This window comes from Dendrobates tinctorius, unplaced genomic scaffold (genome assembly GCF_039654945.1).
Source record: "Dendrobates tinctorius isolate UK_male_01 unplaced genomic scaffold, ASM3965494v1 ptg000019l, whole genome shotgun sequence".
In the NCBI taxonomy this organism is placed as follows: Eukaryota; Metazoa; Chordata; class Amphibia; order Anura; family Dendrobatidae; genus Dendrobates; species Dendrobates tinctorius.
In genome coordinates, this window is record NW_027361687.1 from 27,400,628 (window position 1) to 27,421,632 (window position 21,005).

Consider the following 21,005-nt stretch of genomic DNA (forward strand, 5'->3'; position numbering starts at 1 on the left):
GTAGTGTGATGTTGTGTTTCTGCGTTTGATGCAAAAAACTTACCAATTGTGAGCCCACTCCAAGTGTCTGTCCACCCCTTCCTTCTTCTTCTGGGAGCTCCTCTTCATCTTGTGATTCCTGTTTTGAAATAAAAGGCAATGAATACACATATATTACAGAGATGATGGATTTTGGAAATAAAAACTTACCGTCAAACGCTGACGATGCGAGGGAGGGCTCCCAGAAGATGTGCTGTCTTCCTCATGGCCAGACTCCATGGCTGTGGGTGGTGTTTCTGCTGCTGCATCTATTGGGCGGCTGTTGAATAAAGAGAAACAAAGGGCCAATGAATATCTTGATATTCCATAGCCCTAGTTTGGAGGAATGGGGGATTTGATAATTACCGTCTCTCATCTGCTGCTGGACTCCCCTCCCGTTCAGCATGCTGCTCCATTTGGGGTGGTGCTGATGGTGCTGCTGCTGCAGATGTCTGCTGCCTTCTCCTGCTCCTGGTTCTTGGCTTGGGTGGCATGTTGGGTGTGGCTGAGGGTCCCATTGTCTTGCTTTTATATATGTCCTGTGGGCAGAGCTACTGAGCATGCTCAGACCAAAGAAACCGGATCCGGCGCATTGCGGCGCTCATAGGCTTTCATTGTATGAAAAAGCCGGATCCGGCGTGTCCGGCTTTTTCGACGGATACAAAAAACGTTAGTCACCGTTTTTTCCAGACGCCGGATCGCGTCACATTGCCGGATCCGGCGAAAATCGGATGAAACGCATGGCCATCCGGCTCGATCCGGCTCTAATGCAAATCAATGGGGGGGAAACCGGATCCGGCATTGCATTTCGACGGATCCGGTTTTAGTCAAAAGCGCCGGATCGCGCCTGAAGCAGAAAACCTGATGTGTGAAAGAGGCCTAAGGATTCACAATCCTGCATGCACATTGACTTGTAGCCTAAGGCCGGACAACCTATTTAAAGGGAAACTCGCATTCATTCTGCCCAAACCATAGGCAGCTTATATCAGAGTCTGCTTCGCTATCACATCCAGTTATATATTTCATACTGAAGTACTCTGGCCATTCAGAGACAATATAACTTGAAAATCTTGACAGGACTGTAAAGGAGAGACCTGACTAGTCCGATGACATCTCCAGCAAATTTCTCCCCTCGACAAATTGACAAGTCTTTTTCCATGTGCATATATGAGGGAAACCTGTCAGTCACCTGGACTGAGGAGGATTTGGTCAGTGGTCATCATTGGACTAGTCTAATAATAAAAGATAATCTGAGTTATCTATAATATTGTTTCCTTATTTCTATTCTAGGCTAACCGACTACTCCGAACTCTGAAGGCGCACTTTCATCCAGCTGTTGTTACAGAGAACAGTAGCAGTGTAAGAATTATGTTTGGACAACCTATCCTTATCTCCTTTTTTTTTTTTTTATTATTATTTCATACAGTATATTCCGTTGGTTATTAATGTCATTATTCGTTAAAGAGAACTTGTCTGCTGAAATATGCTGTCCAATACGTGGGCAGCATGTATCAGGCACTGGCTTTATTAGCTAAACCCTGAGGCATTTGAGAGAAAAATGTACTGTAATAGGTGCTGTGGACGGAGACCACACTGTATACTAGTCGGTCAGGCGGTCCCTGGCAGCTTCTCTCTGCCCGCTGACCTGAATTGACAGGTCTCTGCCTTTATGCACTTATACGGATTAGACAGTCTGTGTTTACTTTTAGAATAAAGTTTGAATTTTAAAGAGGTTGTCCACTACTCGGACAATCACCTTCTCAATTGCTTTATTCTCTCTTATAAAATAGAAACAGCCTATACTCGCTGCTGGCGCCGTTCCAGCCATGACTTGGGGTTTGACGTTGTCACCTGAGTCCTACAGCCAATTGGTGACCGATAAACTCTCGCTTTGTTCGGGCATAACAGACATTGGGAGGAAGTCGGAGAGCTGCAGAAGCTTTCACTTATTCTGGGTGTCAGTTTTGTCCAAAGGAAGTGAGAGTGAAGTGTCCCCTAATTAAATGCAGGATTCGCATGACATAACATCATGAGCTCTAGGAGAGCCAGTGCCGTCATCGTTGGAGTAACACCAGTACTGGAGGACAGTATGAGACTCCTTTTTTTTTTTTTTTTTTTTTTTTTTTTTTTTTTTGTCTTTTAAGTCAGACGGTGGACTGTAGTAATTGAGAAGGTTTTTTTTCAAGTAGTAGATAACCCCTTTAACCGATGAGTGAAAAAGGCATAATTTCTACTTTTGTGGAATATTTTTGCTGCTCTGTGCTAAAGCACATCTTCCTTTAGGTTTAAGGCTATGTGCACACGCTGCGGATTCACCCGCGGATTTGTATCTGCAGATCCGCAGGTAAAATGACCGGTGGATTAGCATGTGGTTTGCCACCTGGACAATGGAATTGGTGGCAAACCGCAGCGGAATCCGCAGAAAGAATTGACATGTTAATTCTTTCTGTGGATTCAAAACCGCAGCTTTTCTGCAGTTGAAAATCCGCAGCATGTGCACAGCAGAATGTAAATCACATAGACTTATATTGTACTGTACACTGCAGAACTGCTGCGGATCTGCAGCGGCCAAATCCGCAGCGTGTGCACATAGCCTTATATATAAGTGGTGCCTAATTGTAGTGCTGATGTATGTGTATGATCAGAATATATCTTACTTTTTCCCATTTTTCACCACATGAGGTAAAGACGGACATGCTGATCTCAGAATAAGGCCGGGATCACACGGCCGAGTCTTACATGTCATTACTCGGCACTGCCGCCGACACTCAGGAGCGGAGCGTGTGGCCGCATAATAATACATGCAGCAGCATGCTCCGCTCCCGTGTGCCGGCGGAAGTGCCGGGTATTGACACGCTAAACTCGGCCGTATTTCTCACATGTGATCCCGGCCTTACCTTCACAGTCAGAATCCGGATGTGATGCTTGCAGCATTTGTCTGTGGATTATACCCTACTCCATTACAAATCACTGAGCAGAGCGAAATCTGCAATGACAATCCACGCAAAAATGGGCATGTTACAGATTTGAAACCTGCATCATGCTCCCATTTTCATGCTGATCTTTTTCCTGCACCATTTACTGGAAAGCACTGTAAATTACTGTGGATTTGTAGTGTGGAATCTGCAGCAAGTCTTTATTTGAATTTTACGCAGTGTCTGTGCTGGCCTCTGCTGTGTTAATTACTTTTAATCATAGTGTGTTCACATATAAAGTGCATAGGCTGTGGAGAAATTTGCAGGAGAAAAGTTTGTAGTGTATTATTGTCACATGAAAATGGATGAGATTTTGAGATAACACATCCACTCGCCCTACATTTTGTAGTTTAGTTCAGCCCATTTTATTTGAGCTGCAAAACCAGGCACAGCTATTTAAAAAGAAAACAAAAACACAAAAGTAGAAGGCCAGGGCTTATATATATATATATATATATATATATATATATATATATATAAAATGTACAAAGATCAGTTCTAGTTTCCTTATTTTTTTTCTTATCAAACAGGTTTTTGCAATGATTTTGGCCTGAGGCCATTATTGTACTCCCAACTAAATATTGATGGGTTGATAATTACTTTCCTGGTGCATAAATCACTGACGTTTATTGGGAAGTTATGCCTTATCTTTGTATTGTTTTTACTCTGGAAATGCGTAAAGCAAAGAAGCTGCTCCTCCTGTGGATGTACTGTAGGATGGGTACAGATATCTGGGACATGTGGGGGTAAATCCTCTCCAATCAAAAGATTCATGTTTGTTTTCCCCATTAGGCTGTCTGATAAGAAAACATGGCTGACAGTTTGCTTTTCTATCTTGTTGTAGACTACATGCAAGATGATACTATGTTTTTGTTCTGATTTCTAGGATTCGGATGGTAACTCTACCCTAACCGATGACACACAAGGCAGTCTGAATGGCACTGAGCAGGTCTCTATATGTCATGTTACTAACAGATGTGGTCGGGGTAAAAAGAATATCAAAGCTGATTCCAGTCCAGAGATGAAAGATGAAATAAAACATATTCAGGTACTGAGTACTATGAGGTCACGTCTAGGGTAGATGATCATCTAGTCCATGATGCTAAGCCAGTGCAGTGAGCATTAGATTACGTGTGTACTTGGAGGTTTTCTATGACTTTTAATATCCTTGCAGAATGAAGGAGCTGCAGTAACGCTTGTCTTTTTACTGATCTGCAGCAATTTCAGGAACAGGCAATCACTGTATGTAATGGAAGCTCCTTTTAAACTGGAAGTTTAGGGTTAGTTAATAACCTATAGAAATCTTTTGACTTGCAGCATGCAGAGATAGTGACACGTTTGGATTATTTTGTTTAACGATTTCAATCCCATTTGTCATCAATTGGTGGCTTTCTGCTTCCCGTCTTCAGTAGTTCCTTTTCTACTATGGTCTCCTCTAATGAGGAGGGCTCTGCGCCAGTGACTTCAGTGAGCATTATATAATACTCTAGAATTACTGTGTTGTAATCCTGGACTAGCCACCAGATTGTTACAGCCATCTTATTATCAAGAGAGATACCTAGTCCTGGGATGTGTGTGTGTCAGAGCTGTAGAGGCTTTGTGCATAATAAACTGCTCTGGTACAGAGTAATAAAAGCAGCTCCTAGCCACATAAGGTACGAGGACCTGACACTGCCTACTTTTGCTTTAAGACTAAAAATCTTGTGGTTTTGTAATTAATAAAAAGTTCTTGCACTGGCTAATCTTTACTACTCTCTAGGGAGAGAGCGCTGAGAATGATACCAAGGAAACTTCTATTCCTGTTCCTACAAGCGTGCTGCCTGGCCAACAGAACGAAGAAGTGGAGACTCGTGAGACTAAAGACGACACTGCTAAGATCACTACAAGGAGACGAAGTATGTAGCTATAAAATAACATTCCTGTTAGGTCTTGATCTTTTTCTCTATAGGCGTAATATCCTGCATAACAGTACCATGCTTATTACTGCACTATAGGCGAGTAATATAGTATAAAAGCCTCTGGCACCTGATTGTGGAGATGTACTTTTTAGGGGTACTGCAAGTCTTTTATCTAAGGATAAACTAGTAATATCAGATTGGTAACTTAATTTCTGATACCCAAGCTGGTCAGTTTAGCTGAAGAGGCCACTGTGCTCTTATGAGTGGTTCATGTCATTCATTGCTTGCCTACCACCGTGCCATACGCTATGCCAGCAGCTGTGCTTTGTATTCGATCTCACTTTTATGTACTTCATTAGCACAAGGCAAAGGAAAGCACCTCTTACACCCTTTCATGATTTTGCGACTTTCTATGTTTTAATTTTTGCCTTCCCTTCTTCCAAGAGCAATAACGTTTTTTTATTTTTCATTCCACATATCCATATAAGGGCTTGTGTTTTTTGCGGGACTAGTTGTACTTAAATAGCATCATTCATTTTATCACGTGATGCACTGGGAAAAAAATCCCACATGCATTAAAATTGTCAAAAAAGTGCAATTACAGATTTTTTTTTTTTTTTTATTATTTGCCTTGTTCACTATATGTTAAAACTGAATGGGCAATATGATTATCCAGGTCAGTACGAGTATGCAGATGCTAAACATGGATATATTTAAAAAAAAAAAAAAATCAGAAAAGATAAGAGAACTTAGGCTTGTGTCGCCATTTTCCAAGACCCATAGCGGTTTCATTTTTTTGGGATATGGGGCTGGGTGATGGCTAATTTTTTTGCTCCCTGAGCTGACTTTTCTACTGATAACATTTTAGGATAGATATGATGTTTTGATCACCTATTATATGCAATAATAGGTGGCCGAAAAATCATTATTCTGGCTTTTTTGATTTTTTATTATCTCCTCTTTATGCCGTTCACCAATCTGGATAATTTTATGTAGTATTTTTATTGGACTTTTGTGAATGCAGCTATGGCAAATGTGTACTTTTTTTTTTTTTTTTAATAGGGCAAAAAGATTTGTGATCTGAACTTGCGTGTTTTTTTTTTTTTTTTTTTTCCCCATATTTTCAAACTCTTGGGTTTTTTTTCCTCATTTTTACTGTACTTGTTACTTTACTTGAAGCTGCAATTGTCCAAACGCTTGTGCTATGCGGGCTGGCTTTCACAGGAGGATTGTAATGACGGGCATGGGGGTCTTCAATAGTCCCTCGGCTGTCATATCAGTGCCCCACGGACGTGCCGATGGGAGTGTGGAATGATATCCCCCTGAAAAGGCAGGGACATGAATTTTGACTGACAGGTACTTTGAAGGTCATGAAGGAGTTAAAGGTGTTGATGGCTTTGATTTGATATGCTGTGAATGTTTGGTAGTGGTACTATTGCTCATATATCTCTATTGAAAACAGGCAACAGTTGCCCTAATTTAGGATCAGTCAATTTTAAATTCTTTAATACTGTACAATGTAAAGCCTGCTAAAAATGTACCTGTATTTTCTTGCATGTCATAGTGCCATATCAGTGGGCTTTTGCCTGCTTAGATCACCACTAGTCATTGTATCACAGAGGCAAAATTATTGTGCCTCTTTTGTCTTTGCTTGACCAAAGAAAACCAAGGAAAGCTGTGTAAAGCTGAAGGGGCTCGGCACTTTGCCTTGTATAAGCAAACCGTGAGAAACTTGCCAGACAGCCCTCCTCTGTTTAAAACTTCTGACATGACCAGTTTGTAGAAACCGTAGGTGCACTTTAAGGCATTTCTGAATTGGCTTACAACAAAAATTACAAAGGATAATTAAGAAAACATTGTATCTGAACCTACTGTTCCTGTATTCTTGTAGGTAAAAGGAACCCCTCTTCTGGTAAGAAACGTCGCAGTAAGATTCCAAAGAGAGACTCTGTATCTAAGGCCGGGTCAAAGCCCTCAACTCCCAGTAAGTCAAACTCACAACATTTGAAGTTTTCATTGCAATACATGATTATAGGAAATTAATTGGAAATCATTATGTAGATTTCAAGAGGATGCACGAGGCCCACTTCAAAAAGATGGAATCGATAGACAAATATCTGGAGAGGAAGCAAAAGCGTCTAGATGCAATAAGCAGCACCATTCAGGATGTAAAAGTAGGTACAATTGTCATACTTGTCCTGCTGCCTGCAATAGGTGTAGACGGCTGAAAATGTTGTATGACACAGGGCTGTGGAGTCGGTGCTCATTTTGGTACTGTAGAGTTGGAGTCGCTATAAAATGGACCGACTCCTAAAATATATAATAAATTGGGTACAGTAGTTCAATGCAAAATGTGCTGAATATTTTTTCATAGTAATTTGGGAAAGTTATGAAATGTCCTATAAATGGCTGTTCTATTCCTGATCTAAGGCTACATTCACACAGCTTTTGTTCTGTGTTTTTTGAGGATACAGTTTTCAGCTGCAAAAGCAGATCAGCTTTTTAAAAAAACCACATCACCTGAAAGGTTTTTGAGCTCATAGATAATATTTTCAATAGCAAAAAGGAGATTTTTGTGTACTCAACGTAAAATCTTTCTCTTAGCCTCTAATTGGGGGACACAGAACCATGAGTGTTATGCTGCTGTCTACTAGGAGGCGACACTATGCATAATCTGAAAAAGATTAACTATGGCTCCTCCTCTTCAGTATACACCCCTGGACGGCGATAGCCTTCACCACTTTTGTGCAAAAGCATTAGGAGGAACCTAACCGAAATAACATAACCATGCCTGTAAGAAGGCCACTATGTACGAGCTCAAAGAACAATATGAGAACTCAACTGTAACAACAGCCCGTAAGGGCAACAGGGTGGGAGCTGTGTTCCCCAATTAGAGGCTAAGAGAGAGAGATTTTACGGTGAGTACACAAAAATCTCCTTTATTCTGTCACCTCATTGGGGGACACAGAACCATGGGACGTCCCAAAGCAGTCCCTGGGTGGGAAGCAATGGACGAATATTGTGCAGACAGGTCCCTAAACTTCGGGCACCGCCGCCTGCAGAACCCGTCTACCCAGGCTCGCGTCCACTGAGGACTGGGTATGAACTCTGTAGTTTTTAGGAAACGTGTGTAGGCTAGTCCAAGTGGCCGCCTTACACACTTGTTGTGCTGAAGCCTGGTGCCGAATGGCCCAGGATCCCCCTACCACCCGTGTAGAGTGTGCCGTAATACCGGCCGGAAGAGGAGAATTTTTAAGGCGGTAAGCCTCTTGTATGGTGGATTTGATCCACCTGACAAGGGTAGCTTTGGAAGCCGGCAGACCCTGGCGGACGCCTTCCGGAAGAAGGAAAAGGGAATCAGACTTCCGGAAGGGCGCAGTCCTAGACACGTATATACGCAATGCCCTGACGAGGTCAAGCGTATGCAGAGCCTTCTCCACTCTATGAACTGGGCAAAGGGATGGCAGTAAAATTTCCTCATTGAGGTGGAAGTTGGACACAACCTTCGGAAGGAAGGATGGGACCGTACTGAGAACTACCTTGTCCTGGTGAAAAGCCAGGAAGGGCCGTCTGCAGGAGAGTGCTGACAGTTCAGATACCCTGCGTAGCGAGGTGATTGCCACCAGAAAGACCACCTTCTGGGATAGAAGGCGGAGTGGGACTTCCCTAAGGGGTTTGAAAGGTGGTCCCTGCAATGCTGTCAGAACCAGGTTGAGGTCCCACGTTTCTAGTGGACGTCTGTAGGGGGAACCAATCGGGGAAACCCCCTGAAGAAAAGTCCTTACTTGCGGCTTGTTAGCAATGCGTCTCTGAAAAAGCACTGAGAGCGCTGACACCTGGCTCTTAAGCGAGCCCAGGGACAGCCTGGCGTCCAGACCAGATTGGAGAAAACCAAGTACTTTTAAGGGAGTGGGATCTGGCAGCGAGATTCGCACCAGGTAAAGAAGGATCTCCAGGTACGGTAATAAATCTTGGCGGAGGCTGGCTTCCGTGCCTTGATCATGGTTCCAATGATGTCCGGTGAGAGCCCTGCCTGGGTTAGAACCCAGATCTCAAGGGCCACGCCGTCAAATTGAGAGCCCCTGAGTTCTGGTGGTAGAACGGGCCTTGTGACTGAAGATCGGGACCGTCGGGGAGACGCCAGGGAGCGTCTGCTGTAAGTTGTACGATGTCGGCGTACCATGTACGTCTGGGCCAGTCCGGCGCGATTAGGATGGTTGGAACTCCCTCTTGTTTGATCTTCCTCACCACTCTGGATATCGGGGAGAGGTGGAAAAATGTACAGAAGCTGGAACTGGATCTGCTCCGAGTGACTGTGGATCCATGTGTTCTTGCCATGAAATTGGAGATCTTGGCATTGAGATGGGATGCCATTAGGTCCACGTCCGGGGTCCCCCAGAGATGGCAGATCTGGCGAAAAATTTCGGGATGGAGAGACCACTCTCCTGAGTCCATTCCTTGTCTGCTGAGGAAGTTGGCTTCCTAGATGTCCACACCCGGAATGTGGACCGCAGAGAGTACCGACCCCGTGTCTTCCGCCCAGTGGAGGATGTGTCACCTCTCTCATCGCCTGGATACTGCAGGTCCCGCCTTGGTGGTTCACATATGCCACCGCCGTGGCATTGTCCGACTGTACTCTGATATGAGAGGCTGCCAGTAAGTGACGAAATGCTCTCAATGCCAGGAGGATGGCCCGAATCTCCAGGATGTTGATGGGCATGTTCGCTTTCACTGGTGACCACTTGCCCTGTGATGTGTAGGTGCACCGCACCCCAACCTATCAGGCTCGCGTCGGTGGTCAGGACCTTCCATTGACTTGAGAGAGAGGATTTCCCCGTTGTCAGCAAGGTTGGCTTGAGCCACCAGTGCAGGGACCTCCTGGTTGACGATGTTAGCTGGAACTCCCTGTCCAGGGGGGGAAAAAGAATTCCTGTCCCAGGACTTGAGAATGGCTAGTTGAAGAGGCCTGAGGTGAAACTGGGCAAATGGGACCGCTTCCATTGATACCGCCATCCTGCCGAGGACTCTCATGGCAAACCGGAGAGATCGGGGGGGGGGGGGCTGCGGAGGAGGATGCGAACTCCTAGACGGAGAGACAGTGCCTTGTCCTTGGGAAGGAGTGCCAGACCCCTGGAGGTGTCGAATAGCATCCCCAGGAAGGTCAGAGACAGACTCGGGGTAGTCGATGACTTTTGTAGGTTGACTAACCAGCCCAGGCGACTCAGAGTGTCGATTGTGATTGAGACGCTGAGCTCGCAGTCCTTGAAGGTGGAAGCCTTGATGAGGAGATCGTCCAGGTATGGAACGACTACTATGCCTCTGGAGTGTAGCACGTCCATGGTGGCTGCCATGATCTTGGTAAACGTTCTGGAAGCTGTGGCGAGTCCGAACGGGAGAGCCACGAACTGGTAGTGGTCCTGGTCGATTGCAAACCTGAGAAATCTCTGATGGGCAGGAGCAATCGGTATATGCAGGTTATGCGTCTTGTATGTCTATGGAGGCGAGATATTCTCCCTTCTCCATGGACGCACTGATGGACCGAAGGGACTCCATGCGAAAATGACGAACCGTACATATTTGAGTTGTTTTAGGTCCAATATGGGCCGTACGCTGCCTCCTTTCTTGGGGACTACGAATAGATTGGAGTAGAAGCGCACGGCCGCGGGAACTGGTACTATGACTCCTGCTTGAAGGAGGGAGGAAACCGCTTGGTGGAAGGCACGAGCCTTGGCTGGCGGTTTTGGGGGAACAGAGAGGAAGAACCGGTTCGGTGGGTTGGAAGTGAACTGAATGGGAGGAGACACAGATTAGATATTAGAAAAAACTTTTTGACAGTTAGAGTGATCAATGAGTGGAACAGGCTGCCACGAGAAGTGGTGAGTTCTCCTTCAATGGAAGTCTTCAAACAGAGGCTGGACAGACATCTGACTGGGATGATTTAGCGAATCCTGCTTTGAGCAGGGGGTTGGACCAGATGGCCCAGGAGGTCCCTTCCAACTCTACGATTCTATGATTCTATCTTGTATCCGGAAGAAACTAGTTCCCTGACCCACCTGTCTTCTGTAATAGGCAGCCAGACTTGCTGAAAGCGCAAAAGTCGTCCGCCTACGGGTGGGGTGTCTTCCGGAGTTCGTGAGTCATGATGAGGGGAAAGTCTGAGGTTTTCATCCTTTTGGGCTTCGACTGGCCTGCTTTTGACTGCCAGGTCTTGTCCGGCCTTTGCGTCGACTGTGAGTTGTCCTTGCGTGGGGAATGGTTATGATTTTGTGCTGGACGCGAGACGGACCAGCCCGAAGAATTCCGAAAGGATTGGAATCGTGTTTGGTTACGCTTTTTGTAACTGCGTTTAGGTTTTAGTTGAGGGAGAGAGGTACTCTTACCCCCGGTGGCGTTGGATATCATCGTGCCCAATTTTTCACCGAAAAGCTGCCCACTGAGGTGCGTGAGGGACTTCTTTGAGGCCGCGTCAGCTTTCCATTCCCGCAGCCAGAGGATACACCGAATCGTGATGGCGTTTGATGCTATCCCCGCTACACCCCTTGCTGAATCCAGAGCTGCATGAAGCATGTAATCTGCTACAACTGCTATTTGAACCGCTTGGTCCAACTGCTCAGGAGTTGGTGCTTGGAGGCCAGCTTGTAATTTTTTGGCCCAAGCCAGAATGGCCTTGGCAGCCCAAACTGAAGCGAACGCGGGAGCCAGTGAGGCCCCTGCAGCCTAGAAAATTGAACGAGCCATGCTTTCTACCTGCCGGTCTGCTGCGTCCCTGAGGGTTGAGCTATCTGGCAGTGAGAGGAGGGTCTGTGCTGCTAGTCTAGAGACTGGGGGGGTCCACTTTGGGTGGATCTGTCCATTCTTTGGTGTCCTTCTGCGGGAAGGGGTACCTTGCCTCCAAATATTTGTGATTGGTGAATTTCTTCTCAGGCTGTGAGAACTGCTTGTTAATGATCACCTTAAATTCTGGGTGATTAGAGAAGACCTTAGGCGGTTTCAGAACACCTTCAAAGGAAATCTTGTGTTCTGGAGCCTCCAGGGGCGGATCAGAAATATCCAGCACCCGATGGATGGAAGAGATTACGTCCTCAACTAGCACTGTATTGCTAGGGGGAATTGGGATCAGGGACCCCTCCGTTTCGTTGTCTGAGTCACAGATGCCTTCCGAATCCTGTGTATCGCTGAGGCGTCCCCTGGTGGGTGAACTAGGGTGGAGGTCTTCTGTGGTCTGGGATCCCTGGTAGGGGACGGTCTAGGTGACCTGGAACTACGGTGTCTCTCCCTAGAGGGGGATGACCGTGTGCTAGGGGATGACGCAGATGAACGCTACCTGTGGGTCCGCTTATGTCTGGATGTGTCCGGAACGGCATGTCCCTGAGTCGAGCTCTCCCTTTGCTGGGTAATGTTCATAGCCGAGGCATGACCCTGCAGAGCCTGAAGCAATGTGGAGGTTAGGTTATGGACTGCGTCATAGATTGCGACATCTGAGTAGCCCATTCCGGCGTGGTAGCAGACACCGAAGCATTGGTAGGGGCTTCTTGGGGTTCTGACCCAGTAGTCTGGATACAGTCCTGGCAGTGCGAGTACTTGCTGCCACTGGGGAGAGTGGTTCTGCAGGCTGTGCGGAATGCATAAAAACAGTCCTGCCTGGTTCTCTTGGGCCTTGAGCCCGGCATAGTGCACGAGAGGGATGGCTATGCAGAGGGGCCATACAGGGGTGGCTATGCAGAGGAACCTATAGGGGGCCTTATAGGAACACGGAATCACAGCTGTGCTCTTACCCCATAAGCCCCCCCCCCCCCCCGGTCCCGACAGGAGCCCACAGCTGGTCTGGGGTCCCTGGATGCATGCGTAGTGTGCTGGCCCATACCGCTGGGAGCTGCAGAGTGCTGCCTGTGCACACCCTACCTGAGGCGTCTCAACCTAATACCCCCAGAGGGGGAATAGGGACGGTCCTGCTGTCACCTTCAGGTGGCTTTATCCTCGCCTCCACCTCAACCCAGAAACCAAAGGGAATTGGGGAAGGAGGGGGGTCTCGACTTCGAACCAGCACCCGAGGGACTAGGGAAGGAGCGACATGGGGAATAGCCATCTCTACTTCAACCGGGCACCCTATAAAAGGGGCCGAGGAAGGAGCCATGTCGGGAGTCTCGCAGGAGACCCATTTTCTTCATCTGTAATCCTTAGGTGTGCCTCCTATGCGACACTAAGCAAAAACTGGAGAAGGCTAACGCCGTGCAGGGGTGTATACTGCAAAGGAGGAGCCATAGTTTAATCTTTTTTAGATTATGCATAGTGTTGCCTCCTAGTGGACAACAGCATAACACCCATGGTTCTGTGTCCCCCAATGAGGAGACAGAGCAGATTTCTAATCTGCTTACTCTATCTATCCATTGGTGTTTCTCTGGGAAGAGAAATTATTAGAAAATTAGTGATTGAAGAAGCCCTTAAACAAAAGGAAGATCTTAAAAAGACTCTCAAAAGACGCTTCATGTTTCTTAAAATGGATGCCTGCACACGTCACAGAGTGAACTATTTTGCCATCAATGTTCAATATGTTTGTCACAACAAAGAAATCGTTACCAAGACACTGGCAGTAAAAGATACTAAGGCCGGCGTCACACACAGCGTAGAAAATACAGACCGTATTGTACGGCCGTAATACGCATAAATGGTCCCTAAATAGTGATCTGTATGTCATCCGTTGTCAGGGTGTGGCCACGTATTTTTCCCATGTAAGCATCCGTATGCCAAGAATTTCTCGCAAGTTTGCAAAATGGACATATAATGGAGCCAGTTTCTCCAGTCCTTAGTGGAAAAAGTTCTACAAGATTACGAACTCAAAAAAACAGCAGGTTCTTGCTATTGTAATGGACAATGCTTCAAACATAAGTACAATTGAACTGATGAATGAGAGTAATGAACAACAGCTAGAATAAAATTTAGGATTCGGTATGTTTGAGATGGAAGGCCACAGTGCTGTTCATGTAACTGAGGAACAAACAGATATTACAACAGAAGAACAGCAAAATTATACTGTAGAAATAGATGATCTTGTTGAAGCTGCTTTAAAACACTTTCATATTCATCACTTGGGCTGTGTTGCAGCTGGCAATAAGAGAGTCTGCAAGAGAGACATGCTGGAAATCTGATTGGAAAAGTGAGGAAATTGGTTATTGTTGCCAGAACCCCTAAAATTGATTCCATCTTGAAGAGATGTGCTGGGAAAGGGGCAATTGTCGATCAAGCCACTCGGTGGGGCAGCACTTATTTAATGATTGAGCGACTGCTTGAAATAAAACCATTTCTTATAGATATGGTGAACACTCAGGTAACCCTAAATGAAGGTCAATGGACACAGGTGGCTGAATTGAAGGAAACGCTTAATCACCCATTTACCGTGACTAAAAAGTTACAAGCCGAGGATTTAACTCCTGGCATTTTCATAAGGGAGTGGAAGAACTTGCTATTTTGCCTGTCCCAAAGAGGAGGTTTAATCGCAGATGGCATTTCTGCTTCAATGAAACGGAGAGAGACACAGCTATTGGAAAATTAAAAATGTTCTGGCAGCTGTTTATGTGGACCCAAGTCATCGTATACTGCTTGATGATCAACAGCTTACTAAAGGAAAAGAAGCTCTGACTGAAGTAGCAGTTAGAATGAGTGGCCTACAGGAGGACTGCCAGGCGCAAGAGGACTTGGGTCCTGACAGTGCTACTGCTGCCATATATTCATCCGTCTCCTATAGAAAGCAGATTGACCATATTTCAGCAAAATGTTTCACTTGCTCTCAAAGAAATAGAAAAATTCAACCGTTCATCAAAACTGTGCATGAAGCAATTCCTTTATACCCGGAAATTGTTAGAGATGTTGCCCATGTGGTTACGGCTTTGCCTCCAACCCAAGTTAGTGTAGAGAGGTTCTCTGGCCTTAAAATTATTAGGTCTGATTTGAGGTCATCTATGAAGGAGGATCTGATGGAGGCAATTCTGTTTCATAGAACAAATTCATAGACTGCACAAATGTTATTTAGTATGTTTTTGTTGAAAACTGTTTTTTTGCCACTTACATAGTTTTTATTACATAGTGCTATATATATATATATATATATATATATATATATATATATATATATATATATATATATATATATATATATATATATATATATATGAAAAATTTATTGTAGTACAATGTGAACATCAGACATTTAATCATTTTTATGATACAATAATCAAGATATTTAGATAGAACATAATATATATGTATTGGAACACAACTTTAGAACACAAAAAAACTAATTGTAAATATGTAATACACTATGTAATATCGAATATATATATATATATATATATATATTCGATATTACATAGTGTATTACATATTTACAATTAGTTTTTTGTGTTCTAAAGTTGTGTTCCAATACATATATATTATGTTCTATCTAAATATCTTGATTATTGTATCATAAAAATGATTAAATGTCTGATGTTCACATTGTACTACAATAAATTTTTCACTTAAATATAAGCAATATATGGTGGAGTCGGTGTAAGAGAAATTGATGAACCGGAGTCGCAGGTTTGGCTTACCGACTCCACAGCCCTGGTATGACAGCACACTGTGACTCCATCTACACCCCATCGGTGTATACTTCCCAATCCCATTTTGCTGGGGTTCAGACATAAGCCCTGACAGAGCCACTAACAGGGTTTCTCTCTCCTCTCCTTGGCAGCTGTATGGTTTGGTGGAGGGTTAATGCTGTGCTTGTTTTTCTGGGTTTGGCCTCTTAGTTCTAGTGAAGGGAAATCTTAATACTTCAGCACAAGATATTTTGTAGCTTCTAACTTTGAGGGATTAGTTTGGAAAAGCCCCTTTTCTATGCCGGGGTTGTGGAGTCGGTAAGCCAAACCTCTGTATCCTCAGTTTCCCTGACTCTTAATCCACAGCACTGCCTCACTTCTGAGCATGTACATAAAGTGCAGCACAGATTCCTCTCAACGAAAAGCCGAGATCCTTAGATCAGGAACGGAACAGACATTTATAGGATATTTCATTCCCAAATTCTTATAAAAAAAAAAAATAATAATGTACAGCACATTCTGTATTGTACTACTGTACCCAAAGTACTATATATAATAGGAATACATTTTATTTCGACTCCACCAAAATGGACAGTCTGACTCCACATCCCTGAATGGACCTTGTGCACTGAGCACAATCATAAGGACATGTTTGGTGGGAGAACATGACCGGACCTCAACTTCATCGAACACCTTTTAGATGAATTGAGATTGAGCCCAGCCTCTCCTCTAACATCAGGGTCTGACACCTTTAAAAAATCTTGTAGAAAATCTTTTACAGAAGGTAGGAAACGACTTGAAAGAGACAGACTTCATGTAAATGTTGATGGACTTTGAATTCGGACTACAAGTATGCAGTTTCTTTTTCTGTTTTGCAGATGCTGACAAAGAACTCTAATCAGAAGACGCCAGGCAGCAATACTAAGGTAAAGAGGTGACCACATAGGGTTGCATATAGCTTTAGTTTAGATAATCATTTCCACGTGCTATTGTGTCAGATGGCAGCACAAAGTGTAATATCATATCAGCTACAAACTGGCTCAAAAATGTCTGGAAATGAGAGAACACTCGTGTAATGTAATTCTGGTTGTAAAAATTGATATTTTTTTTTCCCAACGTATGTAGAAGTATTCCTTAAATACTCTTTCTCTAATAAAGTCACTTTACAGTACATCCTGAAAAGAAAATCCACTTTGCAAAGTGTGATGTGTCTAGAGCCCAACAATGCAAAGCACTTTTGCTGGTGGCTACAGCCCAAACACAAGTCACCTCCTATTAGTATCAATTGCAGTTTTTGCTCATTCAAATCAGCACCCATCCTTGTGTAAGAGAGGTTTGCTCTATATTCTTCAGATACTGGAATATGATCTACCACACATCCCAAATCTTTGGTCACTTCTGTAAACAATGAGGTTGAGGTGCTACTTCTAGCAGGGTTACTGATCTGTGTCAGACATGTATATTATATTTTTTGTTTGTTCAATTGTCTTATATAGGCCATATAAAAAGTTACTGCCATTGAGTGAACTAGTCATAAGTCAAGATGGCATTTCTCTTAAGAGTAGCATCTGGGACGGTACTCACATTAGTTAGTGCTCTTTAATGAAAATCCACACACAAGACGTTTCTACCCATCCCAGGCTTTTGTAAATTCTCATCTGGGACAGCTTGTAGTTTTAGAGTGGATAATTTTCCATTCACCCAGTTCTGACAAGGTGTCTGACTACAAGTTTGATTATTCTCCTCCTTCATGTTCGTTTATATAGTTATTGTCTTAACTTTATAAATTTACCTAGTGCTCTCTAGGTGCAACATTGGCTCCACAACATATTTAAGTTTAAGATGTGCGAATTTGACCCATATCTAATGTTGGGAATTGAAGTGTGGCTTTCCACGAAAGACTCTGGGGGGCTGTGAAGAATTTAGGATCACCTACACCCCCACGTTACTTATCTCTGTAATGCTTACATATGGGCTAAAGCGCATATCAGATGTGGGATGCTGATTTGTAATTTCAGCTCAAATGCAGCTCTTTATGGTAAACTTTACATTTGGAAGAGGTTCTATATATTTTTGAGGTGTTTTTACTTTTACTTTCGAACCAATTTTTTTTAAGTTGTTGTTGTGTTTTGTTTTTTTTTGTTTTTTTTTTTTATTATTATTTTTTATCCCTACTTAGAAATCCACGCAGAATAGATTCTCTCTACTAAGTCCCGTCCCACAGACTGGATTCCTCTTTTCAGCAAAGACACCGTCTCATACGAGATCTGCAGGCAAAAGGAGCATTCTGGTGGACAAGTCTGGTGGAAAAGCATCTACATATTCATCTTCTAAAATGAATGTGAGGTAAGTGAAAGTTTCATTACTGATCATTTCCAAGGCTGACACGGGGCATTTACCGTATATACTCATGTATAAGCCGAGATTTTCAGCCCATTTTTTGTGGGCTGAAAGTCCCCCTCTCGGCTTATACACGAGTCATATACCTGGGGGTCAGCAGGGGAGGGGGGGGCAGGGGGTGTCACAGATCATACTCACCCGTCCTGGCAATCTTTGCAGCCCCCTCGCTTCTCCACTGTCTCTCTTCCTGCCTTCAGAGGTCACGTGGTACCGCTCATTAAACTCATGAATATGTGCATATTCATGAGTGGTAATGAGCGGTATCACGTGACCGCTGAAGGCAGAAGCGAGGCTGCAGAGAGGTTCCAGGACGGGTGAGTATAGCGATATTCACTTGTCCTCGTTCCCACACTGCTCGCCGCCATCTGCTGCTTCCTGTGTCCGTGATGTTTAGCCAGCAGGGGGCGCGATGACGTGGTTAGTGCGCCGCGCACTCTGCTGGCTGAACAGTCACTGACAGAGGACGCACAGAGAGTGGTGAGCAGCGATGAATCCCGGACAGGTGAATATCACAGGTGCCGGGTCCTGAGCAGGAGAGGTGAGTATGGCATTTTTTTTTTTTTGCAGCAGCATAGGGGAGCATATTCTATGGGGCAGCATATGGGAGCATATTCTATGGGGCAGCATATGGGAGCATATTCTATGGGGCAACATATGGGGGCATAATCTATGGGGCAGCATATGGGGGCATATTCTATGGGGCAGCATATGGGGGCATATTCTATGGGGTAGCATATGGGGGCATATTCCATGGGGCAGCATATGGGGGCATATTCTATGGGGCAGCATATGGGGTCATTTTCTATGGGGCAGCATATGGGGGCATTTTCTGTGGGGCAGCATAGGGGGGCCTAGTCTATGGGGGCAGCATAGGGGGGCCTAGTCTATGGGGGCAGCATCTATGGGGCATATTATTCTATAGAGCATCTTATGGGGCCATTATTAACCTTTATGCAGCATTATATGGGGTGTATTTTGTATGGAGCATTATATGAGGCTCCTGATTCAATATGGATATTCAAAAACATTTAACCTACTGATGTCTCAAATAATTTTACTTTTATTGGTATCTATTTTTATTTTTGAAATTTACCAGTAGCTGCTGCATTTTCCACCCTAGGCTTATACAAGAGTCAATAATTTTTCCCAGTTTTTTTGTGGCAAAATTAGGGGGGTCGGCTTATACACAAGTATATACGGTATTTGTCTTTCTACTTCCAATCAGAAAGGAATAGCCAAGTGGTTTGTAAATCCCTCTTATTCCGTATACAGGGCGTATCTCTGTAACACCTATGAAAACTGGGCATACTTGTGTCACACCTTTGACTTCATTACAGGAACTACTCTGGTCCCCTGACTATCAAACCGTGCTCATTACATTTATTTATTTTTTTTGGTCTTTCGTTCAGGTTTTCCAGTAATATTTTTATTGTTTTAACAAAATGGTATATATTTGAATATAATTGCTGTATGATAATGACCTTGGTCTAGTCCAGCAAGGACTTTATTCCCATAAACTTTTTGTTTCAGTTAGCTTAAAAGCATCAGAGAACCTGACTTTCCCTTTAAGTGAATGTTTTACAACTGCGACAACCACTTTTTTAAATGCATCAGATCACCATGTAAAATGTACTCCTATACTGCCCTCCCAGCCGCTTATTTAATATTGTCACAGCAGTCTATCCGCAGTAGCGCTCTTGGGAAAGAACAACGTCGTGTGGGAGCTGGCAGACACCGTGGTCCTTTGCATTTAGGAACTGATTTGCCAACGCTGCCACCTTCCACAAAAAGCTGGGGACTTCTTTGTTGTAATTGGGCTTTAAAAATGGCTCACCAAAGGACATAAATTCAAAAAACATGCCAGAAAAAGAAACTTCTTACCAACGCCACGTCAGATTATAAATGCATTAGCAAAATGCAGCAGACCCCCATGGTAAAGGTTGGGGCAGCACAGGTGCAAAATACTGATGAATATAGACACAAACCTACCAATTCGTGGAGAGGGTGGCTGCCTAGTAAAAATGCCCACAGATAAAGGGCCCCAGTCACACAGGTACATGTAGTGCACAGAGTCCGGCTTACAGCCTATTGATGACACCCATACTATTAGATCAGGCGGGCTGCCCAGCACTGTGAGTGCACCCCACAAGACAGACGCCCCAGTACGCCCAACCAACACTAAAGGGCCTGACTGCATCCTGCAAAAAAAAAATGAAAAAATGTGCAGTGAAAAATGTCAATAAATGCATTACTTGAGGTTTTCGATATGGTGGACAAAATACACCAGCTCGCAACCCACGTTAAGGGTCCTCATACTTGCAAGTCCTAACACTAAAATTAAAAACTGCTCACCAAAGGATTTAAATTCAATTCGACTTAATGTTAGTAAGGATGTTTCTTTTTCTGGTATGTTTTTGTATTTGGGCTTTGCCATGGAAACCTGTGACACTGTTGATGCCACAGGCTTAAAAAAATACTAAGTGGTGGTGAAAAGGATATTGGGGAACAAAATCTTTGTCGGTCTAGTGTTTTCCAGATCACAGCTGCTCAAGATCTTATGGTCATAAGAAAATGAAATTGCCAAAATAAAGTAAGTTTAGTATATTAGTTCTCATGTTGGCTTCTTCATTCAGGTTTTCTGGAGCAACAAAGGACAATGAACACAAATATTCTTTGGTAAAGACACCGGCCAGGAAATCTTCTACTTTTGTGCCCAACAACGGTGAACCAAGAAAAAGTTTACCACAGAGTAGCGTGAAGGCCACACCGGCCACTAAAGAAACAAAGATTCCAGCAGGTATTTGCTAGTTATCTTGGATTATTTTTCTCAGTCGCTTGTTTGCTATACCTGACATTGAAACTTCAATCATAACCTATCCATGTTTCAGACAATGCAATTTATAAAGCAAATGCCTAGTCTTGTCTCTAGAAGTATAAACTTAGAGGTTGGCCTCTACTTTTTGTATACCGGTGTAGGCCAGAAAACTGCTCCACCACACCTATAGTGGCTGTGTACAGGTATTGCAGATACAACTCTCATTCATAGACAGATTGGATCTGAAAACCTGGCTGTTACAGACCTGATGGCGCTTCTGTGTGGTAGCAGAATCTGAAAACTTCTGGCCCTGCCCCCTTCC

General features: G+C 44.0%; 1 protein-coding gene across 2 annotated transcripts in view; it reads left to right on the forward strand.

Annotated features, from left to right (window-relative positions):
• NUSAP1 (nucleolar and spindle associated protein 1) overlaps positions 1-21,005 on the forward strand; it is a 71,609-nt gene that overhangs the window by 5,743 nt on the left and 44,861 nt on the right. For both annotated transcript variants that reach the window (XM_073566749.1, XM_073566750.1), the window contains exons 2-9: positions 1,309-1,377; positions 3,880-4,041; positions 4,753-4,888; positions 6,783-6,875; positions 6,953-7,065; positions 16,347-16,394; positions 17,648-17,814; positions 20,502-20,665. In XM_073566749.1, the coding sequence (XP_073422850.1) occupies positions 1,309-1,377; positions 3,880-4,041; positions 4,753-4,888; positions 6,783-6,875; positions 6,953-7,065; positions 16,347-16,394; positions 17,648-17,814; positions 20,502-20,665 (952 nt within the window). The remainder of the gene's footprint in view (positions 1-1,308; positions 1,378-3,879; positions 4,042-4,752; positions 4,889-6,782; positions 6,876-6,952; positions 7,066-16,346; positions 16,395-17,647; positions 17,815-20,501; positions 20,666-21,005) is intronic.